Genomic DNA, 12,992 nt, shown 5'->3' with positions numbered 1-12,992 from the left:
ATACAGAGTTTTGTATCTCTTCTGAACTGTTCTTGGTCGAGAAGAGATAAATTAATTAAACAACAGTTTTCAAGCTTACCTTCATCATAAATTTCTGGAGTACCATGAGGAAGAGGGAAAAGAGGAAAAACATTAAATATTATTGCTCATCAGCACTTCTGCAATAGGTTATTTTTTTCTCATTCTAAAAACAACTTTGGAAAGTAGCATTTCTAGCACTATACTGAGTACTAGGGAAAAATATTGACTTTTTCAAATTTACCTGGACAGGAATGTCTTCCACAGTATCAAATATATTAAAATCACACATACATACAATGATTAATATCATGGAAAGACAAATGCACAAAAATGCAGTGATCCAGAACACTAGTAGTTGGTCTGAACAGATTGTAAATATGCAAAAACAAAAGTAAGGAGATTTTAAAACGAATCACTCATGCACAACAATTCCAAAAAAATTTATCAGTGCACACATGCAGCTCTCCAGTGGAGTTGTGTGTATCCTGAAAAATCTATTTTTTCATCTAGATTTTAAATATCACTGTATCAGAACATGTAAAATATTCTAAATTATTTGCAAAAATTCCGTAACTGATTTCTGTGAGTTATCATAGGAACCAGTATATAAAATTATTTTACAGTGGTGCCCCGCAAGACGAATGCCTCGCAAGATGAAAAACTCGCTAGACGAAAAGGTTTTTCGGTTTTGCGTTGCTTCGCTAGACGAATTTCCCTATGGGCTTGCTTCGCAAGACGAAAACGTCTTGCGCTTTTTTCTTAAAGCCGCTTGAAGAGGCGCAGTTGCGACGGACCTTGCTTTGCAAGACGAAAAACATCGCAAGACGAAAAGACTCGCGGAACGAATTATTTTAGTCTTGCGAGGCACCACTGTATTTCAGAAGGTTTGTAAATATTCCTCGGTGCTCGTGGCTGCCACAAAACAGCAAACACAAGTCAGTGGACCTATTTTATTTTATAATTCATTGGTAATGTAATGATTGTGACACTCAATGGCCTGCCAAATTGCTTCCTATGATCAATGGGATATAATCATAAAATGAAAGAGGTGACCATCAAACTTATTTTGTTGCTTATCTAATACTTCTGATGCCAACAAAATAACACAGATAAAAATGTGCACTTACCCGTGAGGTTTGGATCTATCCTTTCCACAGGGCATGATCCAGCAGATGGCGCAAACTCAGCTGAGTCCTGCAGGCAGGACATCCAAAGCTGACTCACACCTTTTCCTTAACTAGGATAGGTTCCAAGCACTTGCCAGTATCCTCAGGTAGGAAGACAACTGGGAAATTGGGAGTATGAACCTCCCACTAGACCAGAGGTTCTTGATAATAAACTTTTGATGTCCTGCCTACGGCATCCATCTGATAAGACACCTTTACTCTGTTGAACCATACACCTGGGGAGAGGATACGATAACTATTTTTGTATATGAAAGAATGTGACATGCTTAAAATAAGGAGGGAGGGGGTTCACCAAATACTGTAAATTATGCTAATTCATTATAAGGGGCCCAGAAACTTCAGCTGATACGGAATGTGGCTAGTTTTGTGCTTGTGGGGCTAGGCAGTCTAGGCACATTGCAAGCATTCTGCACTGAAGAGTTTGGATTTGATATCCCGCTTTATCACTACCCGAAGGAGTCTCAAAGTGGCTAACATTCTCCTTTCCCTCCCCCCCCCCAACCAACACTCTGTGGGGTGAGTGGGGCTGAGAGACTTCAGAGAAGTGTGACTAGATCAAGGTCACCCAGCAGCTGCATGTGGAGATGCAAACCCGGTTCCCCAGATTACAAATCTACTGCTCTTAACCACTACACCACTACCAGTGTGGCTACCAGTGTGTCTCCAAGCCCAATTCAAAGTGCCAATCTTGGCCTTTAAAGTCTTTAAATTGTTTGGGGGCATGGTTATTTGAAGGACCACTTGCACTTGTATGAACCTGCCTGTGCCTTGATATCTGCATCAGAGGCCCTACCTGCTGACCCCACATCCCTGAGATTAAGATTCTCATGCCTAGACTGAGCTAGGCATGCACTAGGCATAAGGCCTTTTCAGCAGTGACCCACAGTCTGTCGAACTCCCTCCCAAAGGATTTACACTTGACCCCTTCATTTTTGGTATTCATAGAGGATTCTTAAAAATAAAAAAATCTCTAGTTCAAGTGCTTTTAATTATTTTTACTATTTATTAAATTTGTAACCCAAAGGAGTTAGAACTCCCTAAGGAGTCCAGGGCAGCTATCAACTGAAAAAGCAATATAATTTAAAAATACATTTTAAAACAGCCACATATGCACATAACTTTTAATTTCAAGGTTGATTGGAACAGTATCTTTCAGCCATCAACTTCCTGGACAAACAGGTATGTTTTAAAATTCCTTCTTTAAGTTAATAATGAGGGAGGTGGAGACAGAATGAACATTTGTGGGACCCCCACAGCCCAAAAGCTAAAGGACCAAGTAAAACTTTCCTAGTAATACTTTCTGGTAATTACCCTGCTGATAAGAATAAAGTCATCATAATACAGCACCTCCAACTCAACCCCCCAGAGTTGTTCCAGAAGGATACCACAGTATGGTGTCAAAAGCCATTGGGAGTTCAAGGAGAACCAACAAAGTCACACTATGCCTGTTTCTCTCCCTTGATCAAAGTTATCAGGGCTTTTTCGCTACTAAAACCTAGCCTGAAACAAGTCTAGATTAAGGTTACCAGATTTTTTCAATGAATCCGGGGACACTTTTCAACTTCGTTTGAAGGGGATGGATTTTGTCAGGGGACTGATCTGTAAATCCGGGGACTGTCCCCGGGAAATGGGGACATCTGGTAACCTTAGTCTAGATAGGCTGCTTCCTACGGCACACCTGCAGCTGATTAGCTACCACTGTCTTGATTACCTTGTGCAAAAAGGGAATAACAGAGATTGGACTGTTATTTTCTAAAAATTTCTGGACCCAGGGAAGACATATTTAAGAGTGGCTGCATCTCTTTCAAAGCAGCTAGTGTAACTGTCCTTTTGTAGTGAAGCATTAACCATTCCCTGCACCCATATAGTAAATCCCTTCATCCTAGATTTTATCAGCCATGAAGGGCACAGGTCTAAAGGACACAAATTAGCCTCACTGCTACAAAGGCCGTGTCCATATCCACAGGCTGCAACAAGGTGAACTTATTCCACAGGCCATTACTAGATGATGCTTCAGGAACCTCTAACAGACCTGAACTAATTGTAGCATAAAGTTTGACACAACTGCCATTGGACCTGCCACAAGGAAAAGAATCTGTTTTTTCTCCACTCCCCCAACCAGTTCTGTCACAGGTGAACTAAACTAAATGACACCTACATACATCAACACAAGGCCTGCTCCAGGAACAAAATGAAGGAACTTGGAAAATCCATTAAACTACTCAAAGAATCACATGCTCCATAACAACTCCAGAAAAATATGGAATACAGCTTATGTAGATGCTTTCGTATGTTTTACATCTCCCACCTTCCTGTAGTAAAGCCTAACAATACATGTGGCCACCTTATGTTATGGATGCTACAGCTGGCAGAAGGCACTGTTTTGTTACACTGCTTGCTCTCTTGATAACCAGATGAGACGTAAACAGCACAAAACACTGGTTGGGAGACCTGCATATGTATTTTGTTCTACACTTGGCACTCTCTCATTTGGACCTGCCAATGCTAAAGTTTTAGCAAGATTATTAAGGGCAGCCATCCTAAATTAGATGCAAATATGAAATGAGAAATGTTAGGTAGGGATAAGAGGGTGCAGAGACAGTATGTAATTTGTTCTTTTAATTCTATATGTTTACAGTATCTAGAAAACACAGTTTTTCATTTCAATATTGTTGAACAATATAACTGTAGACTGCTCAGATCTCAAGCATATGGAAACATTTCAAAGAAATACCTATCATTGTGTTAATTTAATATTCACTGAATTAATGTACACAATAGTCATAAAATACAATATTAGAAATCAGAATATAGTCCTTTTCCAAAGAGAAGTTAATACCATTAAGAAGTATTTGGGTTCTGTCTAACTTAGTCCCATTGAGAGCAGACCCATTTAAATTGATGAACCTAAGTTAGTCTTGTCTATTATCATCAGCGGGTCTATTTTTATTAGGCCTAGCACTGGATACAACCCTAGGTTTCTAAATGAAAAGGAATTCAGCTGGGTATATAAGAGCCCGATAGTTCTGCTACCTAATTTACACTGTGTAGTAAACAAGTTTTCTGGGTTGGATTACAGTGTGATCCTTATTTTGCTAGTCCATGACTTAGGACAGTTTAATTTTTAGTTACTCAAGTTTCTGAAAAGGGATACAAATATTTGGGGGGACATTTTTACCATATGGCTGGCAAAGCCACAGCTAAGGTGTTGAAATGTGTGAAATATAGTATAGTTCTTTCTTGAATTCTTGTAAAATCATATTATACTAATGCATTTACTTTTAAAATATGGGTTTATAACTTATTATAGAGAAGACAATGAAAGTAATTTGAGGGAAGAAACTAAAGACACAGCAATCCACACAATTAGCAAATAAAAATTAGAATCATGTAAACATGCAAACAGACTTTTCAAAAGTAGATACCTCTGGAATAATGCAAATAGACTTTGAGTGCCAACATCTCACTATACAAAATAAAGTTAGACATGCTCAAGAGATTCTATACAAAGAAAATACATTACTTGCATGCCTAGATTTCTACATACAAATACGATATTAACACACACAAATGGAAGACATATTGTCAAAGGTTTCCAGTCCCAATAGCTCGCAGAAATTCATAACATATCAATGCACAGATTTAATTCAGAATTAGAAGAATAAAATGAGATTGGGCAAGATATATAGAGTGATTTGTTTTCTATAAATTCTCTGACATCTGTTCATTACCTTGAAAAGCTTAATACATACTATTTTATTAATAAAATATATCAGTTATAAACACAGAGGAAAAATTTTGGTATTCACATGCATTATTCACTTAAGACATGTTCAGACAAATGTAACAAATAATGACAGATTTAAAGGACATACATTTACAGGATGAAATTGCAAGGCTCAAAACGACAAGGGAGAATCCCTTTAAAAAAATTTTTTACTAAACAAGGATGAATTAGTATGTATTTTATTAGTCGTATTTTAAGAAGTTTGGGAACTATTTCAAGAACTCAATAGTCCCAGCTATCATTATTAAAGAAGTTTTTAAAAAAATGTTTTGAGCTAAGCAAATTAGTGTTGTGGTACAGACAGAATACAAAAAACAGACAATTTAGACTCTGTGATAGACAAAGGATTATTTTGGGTCAAGAGAGTCAAACACATACCCATTTTTCCACATCAACTAGCTGTAAGGAGAAAAAACAAAACAAAACAAAAATGAGTTCCTTACTAAATATGGTATTTTGCAATTTAGTACTCACATTTTGAAAGAAATACGATTAATAAGAATAAGGGCATGGTTTCCAAACCCATTTCTCACAAATGCTTGTGGGGGGAATTAAACATTGCACTGAGATGATCATTCTGTCAGGGCAAATATTTTGACTTGCCAAGCAGGATGATCACCCTTCCTCCTCCACACTCTGTTCCGGAACGTTCTTCCAATCCCTCCAAAGCCAGGTTGAGGGCAGGAAAGGGGGCAAAGCCCCAGTGCAGAAGCAGAAGTCCTTCCACTCACAGGCCTCATTAGTTTAATCCTGCCCAACATACATGCCAGAATACATATATTATTTTTACTGAAATTAAATGCATGTTCTTTTTCATTCTTTTATTTTAATAATTTACATGCTGATTAATATAACAAAATCTCTAAGCGCTTCCTACAAATCACAAGCAAAAAATCACAAGCAAAAAAGTCAGGACATGATTTCAAAAGTCAATAAAAATCCAGCAAAACATTAAGCAAACATTTTTGCATCACTATCATCACTAAGCAGACTGGTTTGGTCAGTAATTGGTAACACAGTATAAACATAATATCAGTCCAGGCTGTGTCTTGTTGCGTTGTTGTTGTTGTTGTTGTTGTTGTTGTTGTTGTTGTTGTTGTTGTTAAGTTTTAGTCAGAACTCTTTCTGCAAAAGTTGAATCCACTTAGGGTTCAGACTTCATTATTAGCTGCAATCATTAGCTGCCACTCCATTGCAGTTCTGCAAATCTGTTTCAGCAGTAAGAAATATCTTCTAAACAGTACACACTAAACTCAAAATTCCTATTTTTAAAAAATTAGCGGTACTTAAAGTACTTTCGCCCACACATGTGCCCAATTTTTCTTCTCACAATAAAGTCCACATTCAAGAGGCCAAAGGAAATCCACACAGAAATGAGACTCTGAATGTAGTTTTGGCAGTATACAGCACGAGCAGTGATATTTTTCAACCTGAGGTCTGCATTCCCTCATGAGGGGGCTGAATTATCAGTGGTGGACGGGGCCAGAGGCAAATGTGCACAGAGCAACAGTAGGCTACTTTCCAGCCAGGCAAAAGTCAAAAGGTTTCTAAACACACCCCTCAATTCTTTATTCAGACAAGCACTGTATCATTACAGTTAAAGGGCATATTCCTCTCAGATACCACGATATACAAATGCCTCAACGTTCAATGCAATAATCAGGGCATTTATCTAAACTGCCCTGATAGAACAATTATATTTTGGCTTTGCAATCATTTTTGCATGGCTTCTGTAGTGATCTTGCTCTCAAAGGGCTGCTCTAGCCTCCAACAGGTAATGCTCAGGACACTTTCACAGCAGTTTAATTTTGACAAGGAGGCACAAAAAAGTAGCATTCCAGATCCCAGCAGTGCATATGCCCTAGAAGCTGCATCCTAAAATAGTCCTCCCATAGTCCATAACACTGCTGGGACGATAGCTACACAGCGGGCAGGGTGTACCTGCCTTTTCCAAGGATGCTTGGTACAGGTGTCACCCCTTCCCCATTAAGAAACTTCATGGCACAATAATGGCAACAACAAAATTGTACTTCACAGAACTTGTTTCCCCCCCCCCCTAGAGTAAATATTTCATGTGTATACATATCAGGCTTATATATTTTCACTTTTTTTATTTATTTCCTATGAGCTATTACAGATGCAATCTCAGGTGTAAAACCAAGTCTGGCAGCAAATTTTATATTGCAGCTGAAAGATGTAGATCTGTTTACATAGCCTAAGGTTTTATTTTCTGTAATAGAGGCATGAAATTTATCTTTCCATTTATAATCAAAGTTCAGATCCAGCCATATTAAGATAGAGCCTATATTTTGCTTACAAAATTGCTTTATCCTAAAAACTCAGAAAGCTGCACATACTTTTTCAGCATCATATCCCACATACGAGGCACAGAAAAAGTTCTTGTCACCCTACAGCTTATTTTCCAAAACTTTAAGCATCATATATTATTTCCTTTGTTCAGTTCCTTCCATTATAACTCTTCCTCTCCTGAAAAACTGGTACTTCTTACAGGATAGTGGCTGAACCACAAAAAAACAAAGGTGGGGATTGAGGAAACAAGACAAGGGACAATACTCCGTGTACTAATAAACCCTAAAAATGGGGTGGGTGAAGAGGAGACAAAGCTTCCAGCAGGAAATTGGACAAGGACATGGTTTCTTGCTTACTCTAATTAATAGTATTCTTTATGATAGATTTGAAAAGAAAGTGTCTTCATGGATTGTGCACATAAGCCATTTGCATTTTATCCTTTATATTAACTGAAGAATGCTTCTACAGATGTGAGCAGTGTATTTTAGTACTTTATGTCAGCTTTGATCTAAACAAGGCCAGACGGTTGGATATACAAGCAACATGCTAAGGACAAGATTCTGGAACAAATCACAGAAGAACAGATTTATATAATTAAGTATGACAGGGTTTATGGCCAATCCATCATTTTTCTGATTACATTTTGGTTATAAGATATTAAACAGAAACTATTTAGACTCCAAAATATTAGTTTAAAGAAAGATGAGATGATGCAGTTGCTGTCATGTGGTAGTTCACATGAGACAGAACAAGCGCAGGACTTTAAAGAGGCAACATTCCCATTTGCTTCTGCTGCAGCTGAGGAAATCCATCTTTTATCACAATTAGTATTAGAACACAGGGACGAGCTCTGAGCATGCTACACAAAGACACCCAAGACACTGTAGTAACCAGGACATCATAGTAAAAACAAACTGACAACTTGCTTTTCTATAACTGCATCTCAAAATCTGCAATTATATTTTTTCTTTAAAAAAAAACAACAATGAACAAATAAGCCACCAATGGTAAAATAACAAAATCTTCCTGAAATATTTGAATCCCCTCCCCCAAACATGTGCTGCCTGCAAATGGGGTAGCAATGTGGGGAGGTCATATTTAATTAGCCCCATAGCAAAGTGCCTAGTGAAACTAGACACATTTTCTCATCCTGTAATAGGCTCTCTGACTTTCACCATGAAGTCCTCCAAGCATCAGAATCTTAGCTCTTTCATACTTTTATTAATTTTCCTTGAGGGATTTTATTTTATTTTTTTGAGGCACTTGTGATCTTTGTTCTCAATCCAGCTTTTAAATCAGTTTTAACAGATACTGAGTTATTATAATTAGGGATATCACTGAAGTTTGCCATGTGCAGTCCTAAAAGTTGGGCACTCCTATTGGTAGTGGGAGGGTGAAGCATTCAAAACAGGATCCTCAAATATATAAACATCCTTCTTCAAATAACTACAAGAAGATTCCAGGCTAGCACAGTTCATATCAAGCACGTCCTTTTACCTTTGTCTTGTAAGCTGATTTTGTACATACACACACCTCTCTCTCTTGCATCCAGGCAAACAAGAAGCTTTATTAGGGTTCATCGACACATTGTAGCCAAGCAAAAACACTCAAGGGGTCTGTGAAGAAGGTATTGGAGCAAGTATGACCTGAGCAAAGTCCCAAGGGTCAGATAGACAGCATTTGCACCCCAGAACTGTGGTTCTCCACCACTAAGATAAGGCAAATTCAGGCAAACAAAGTAGCACCCTGGACAGCTCAAGGTAAGTATCAGACTAGGAGGCTAGAGCAGCTTCGAAATCCCCATGACACAGAGCTCCACAAGACCCCTAGCTGATTGTGAAGCTTTGGGTCAGCTGTTCACCAAAGCTTTGCCCACACAGTTTGATTTAATTGATTTCAAGGCAAGTAAGGAACATTGACAACAAGTTAGATTTTATTTATAAAGGATATAACCAATTCTACCTATTTGAACTATGAACTGTTCCTATAGGCACATACAGTGGTATCTCGGGTTAAGAACGTAATTCATTCTGGAGGTCTTTTCTTAACCTGAAACTGTTCGTAACCTGAAGCACTACTTTAGCTAATGGGGCCTCCTGCTGCCGCTGCGCTGCTGCATGATTTCTGTTCTCATCCTGAAGCAAGATTCTTAACCCAAGGTAATATTTCTGGGTTAGCGGAGTCTGTAACCTGAAGCATTTGTAACCCAAGGTACCACTGTATTTCCTTCCTACTGCTTTTAATCTTACCTAGCATCCCCTAATTGGTTTTCATTTATGGCCACGTTCAATAAAGTGCTTATTTATTTATTGGGGACTCCTGAACAATGTTACCAGGAATTCAAGGTAGTTGTGACACTGCAAGAACTGAACTGCAGAGATTAATCAGACATCTGTACAAGAGGGTAAGTTTGAATAATACAATTCTTGTTGCAGAAGCAGGTTATTTCTTCTTGAAACCGAAGAAGATGAAATAGAAAGGAAGAAAGGCAAAAGCAGAAATCTATCAAGCACCAGCTAGCTTTATTATTGTGAAAGAATATATGTAAAACATCATTTAAAAAGTAGTTTAATACCATCATTATGCGGTACAGGAAAATCAGACTATATTTTGTATAATACACTAACTAATGTGTATTTTTTTAAAAAAAAAATTAGTTATATATACTTCTAGATACAAACACCATATTGATTATATAACATATATAAAATACAAAATGAGAAGACTAAAGATCAATATTCATTAGAAACTGATAAATACATGATTAAAGCTAGACATAAAGCACTCAAATTATATAAGCATATGCCTATCTGGTTTCCAAGACTGATATATACTCCATATTTTGTAATGGTCATGTGGAAAGTATTATGAAAACAAAATATTCATACATTTTTCTGGTTTGCAAGGATAATGACAGCTGGGGAAAACATTTTCATGTTTGGTTTTAAGTTTTCCATGGCTTTTGGTCATTCAAGTTTTCTGAGAATGTAAACTTCAATAAGATAAGGAGTGTAATAGGATTCCAAAAGCTGAGGTGTTAATAAAAAGCATCAAGGATAACAAGACACTTAATAGAATCCAAAAGCAATTACAAATTAATTAAAGGCGAAGACATTGCTGCTCACCCCTTCTGCTTTCTCCTCAGTGTTGGCCAGCATTTCCTGGAGGGCTCGCACGGACAAGGACTGTTCCAGCACAAAAGTGCAGATGGAGAGATCCGGAGGAACATTCTAGTTGAAAAAACACGATGAAGACAGCATTCAGCGAAGCACTGCTTATTATTTAGTTGTTGACAGATCATTCCTTACTTACAGGGCAATCCTAAGTGTGTTAACAGAAAAATAATTTCCTCTAAATTCAATGAGACTTACCCTCTAGAGTCTAGTAAATGTGTTTAGGATTGCAGCCTTAATTAACCCAAAGAGCCATCTGAAGAAAGGCAGGGAGAGCACATGAAAACTAATTTACTCAAATAAGCTATTCTAGGAAATTCACATTAATTAAATGAATCTGGGTAAAGATGGGATGGTGGCGACCTTACTAGTAGGAATGCATGTATACATGTAGAAAAAAGAGCCCCTACCAAGTAGTAAAGAAACCAGCCACCAGAACTTTGCTATTCAAGAGAGTAACAGATTGTCAATCACAATCAGGATTATACTGTGACATTATTTGAGATAAAATTCTACGGGCAGGAGAAGTCGTGACTGCATTTGACAGCAGAGTTGCAAAGTAAAATATAATGATTTTCAGTTTACAGCAGTGCTCCCACTATTATTTGATGTCTAGCACTCACTGGCTATGTTTGGATATATGTTATACCATAGTTTATAATTACGGGAACAAGCTTTTGTGAGTCTCAGGTTTGCATGCTCTCTCTCCTCACCTCTTCTCGCACAGCCACGAGAAGACTAGAAACAGACAGCACCAGCTTATGAAGTGTTTCTGCCCCGGCTAACAAAGTGTCAAGGCAAGTTAAACAGCCAAATGAGTTTGGCATCAGGGCAAGAAGTCCAGGGTACACTGCTCTGCTCCTCCTTTCCTTGATCTAAACAAAACCCAAGCTTCCAATAAAGTAACTCAATAAACTACAAAAACAGTTACGCAGACAGAAAGTCAGAAGACACATGGGAGCTTTCCAGTGTATTGCGCAATCTGTCACATGTACAACTATCTGGCTGCCAGGCAGAACTTGTGGTTGTGTCTTCAGTGCAATGAGCTCTTGGATCTCCACAAGCAATTTCATTTCCTTGAAGCCAAGGTGGCTGACTTGGAAAACCTGAGAGAGGAAGAGAGGTTTGTGGATGAGGTCTTCAGGGATGTTAGAGCTGTATCCCACTCACAGGATGACAGCTCCAATGTGCATACACGAGGGGAATTTCCTGCCTAGCATGATGGTTGCAAGTGTTGCCCCTCATCTAGATAGCCTAGGAGATAGTGCTGGGGTGGGGTCAATAGTCACAGTGCACATTGACATTAATGGCATGGGGTAATGTAGTTGTAGGTCCTGGGAGCAAAATGGCATCAACCTGAGTGAGAGGTCTCAAATAACTCAAGCGTGAAATTATGAAGGACAATAGGACCACATGCCTAATTGTGATAAGTGAAGATTATCAACATAGAATAAAGATATCAAGAGTGACAGCAGAGGAACTTATGCAAGACAAAGGGAACAAATCTTCTGTGGCATAAAAATCACAGAGGAATAAAGTAGAAGTGAATTCACTCACATTCACACACACACCTATATATATATATATATATATATATATATATATATATATATATATATATATATATTTATATGCTTTCGTAGATTTTCACGGGTACAGGAATGCAGGTTTTGGTGTCTTCGGGTGTCTTCCCGTGTAAGAGTTGGGGTGTCTAGGCGACGTTTCGACGAGGTCTCACTCGTCATCTTCAGGCTGGTGCTTTCGGCTTCTTGTTACTAGAACAGAGCAGGATCTCAGTGTTTGAGTTCCTATAAATACTGTTGAGGGGGTGTGGTGTATAGCCTCCAACGTTCTGGGCAGAGAGGAAGTTCCCAGGTTAGTGTGCCTTTTCTTCTTTTGTTCATTAATTACTTGAGGGATATCTTGAGTGATTTCTTGAGTGATATTCTGAGTACCACTTAGGAGGGTCATTAGGTGTGGATTAGTTGCTAAAGCTTTCGTGTCTTGACCTCTTGAGCTTGTGAAAAGTTTTTCTGAGAAGATGGCTGTACTGCACTTAGTTGTGCTCTGGCTTGGCTTCGTGTATAGGGGCGAGCTGTGGTTTTGTGCCCTGTGCCAGCCAGATCTGTGTAGGGATTGCAGGGGGGTGCAGCATCCGGAGGTGCCACTATGGTTTGGCTACTGGATGGTGTCTGTAATTTATCTGTGGAGAGGGTCTGGGTTTGGGTCTGGTGTGGTTGATTGGAGATGGCGTTCTGTGTGCCTCTGGTTCTGGTGTCGGTTTTTGTGGGGAGGGCTAATTTCCAGATGTCTGGCAGGCGGGACGTGTCGTCACGCTTGTTCATGTTGTGAGGGTGTTTCTCTATCTCGATGGCTTCCATGATTATTCTCTTGTGGTGATGTTCCATGTTAAAGAGCAATTTGCAGATTCCAAATTGCTCTTTAACATGGAACATCACCACAAGAGAATAATCATGGAAGCCATCGAGATAGAGAAACACCCTCACAACATGA

At 38.6% G+C, this 12,992-nt stretch overlaps 1 protein-coding gene across 18 annotated transcripts in view; it reads right to left on the bottom strand.

Annotated features, from left to right (window-relative positions):
• Positions 1-12,992, bottom strand: part of RYR2 (ryanodine receptor 2) — a 246,048-nt gene that overhangs the window by 182,750 nt on the left and 50,306 nt on the right. For 12 of the 18 annotated variants that reach the window (XM_081187964.1, XM_081187977.1, XM_081187974.1 and 9 more), the window contains exons 3-5: positions 10,431-10,535; positions 5,374-5,394; positions 80-94 (exon numbers count right to left, since the gene is read on the bottom strand). In XM_081187964.1, coding sequence (XP_081044090.1) covers positions 80-94; positions 5,374-5,394; positions 10,431-10,535 — 141 coding nt within the window. The remainder of the gene's footprint in view (positions 1-79; positions 95-5,373; positions 5,395-10,430; positions 10,536-12,992) is intronic. The other 6 variants (XM_081187975.1, XM_081187980.1, XM_081187969.1 and 3 more) reach the window with 2 other exon arrangements.

The sequence above is a fragment of the Podarcis bocagei genome (genome assembly GCF_964188305.1).
Source record: "Podarcis bocagei genome assembly, chromosome: 3".
Taxonomy (NCBI): domain Eukaryota; kingdom Metazoa; phylum Chordata; class Lepidosauria; order Squamata; family Lacertidae; genus Podarcis; species Podarcis bocagei.
The sequence above is the reverse complement of the archived record's forward strand: the minus strand, read 5'-3'. Positions and strand labels throughout refer to the sequence as shown.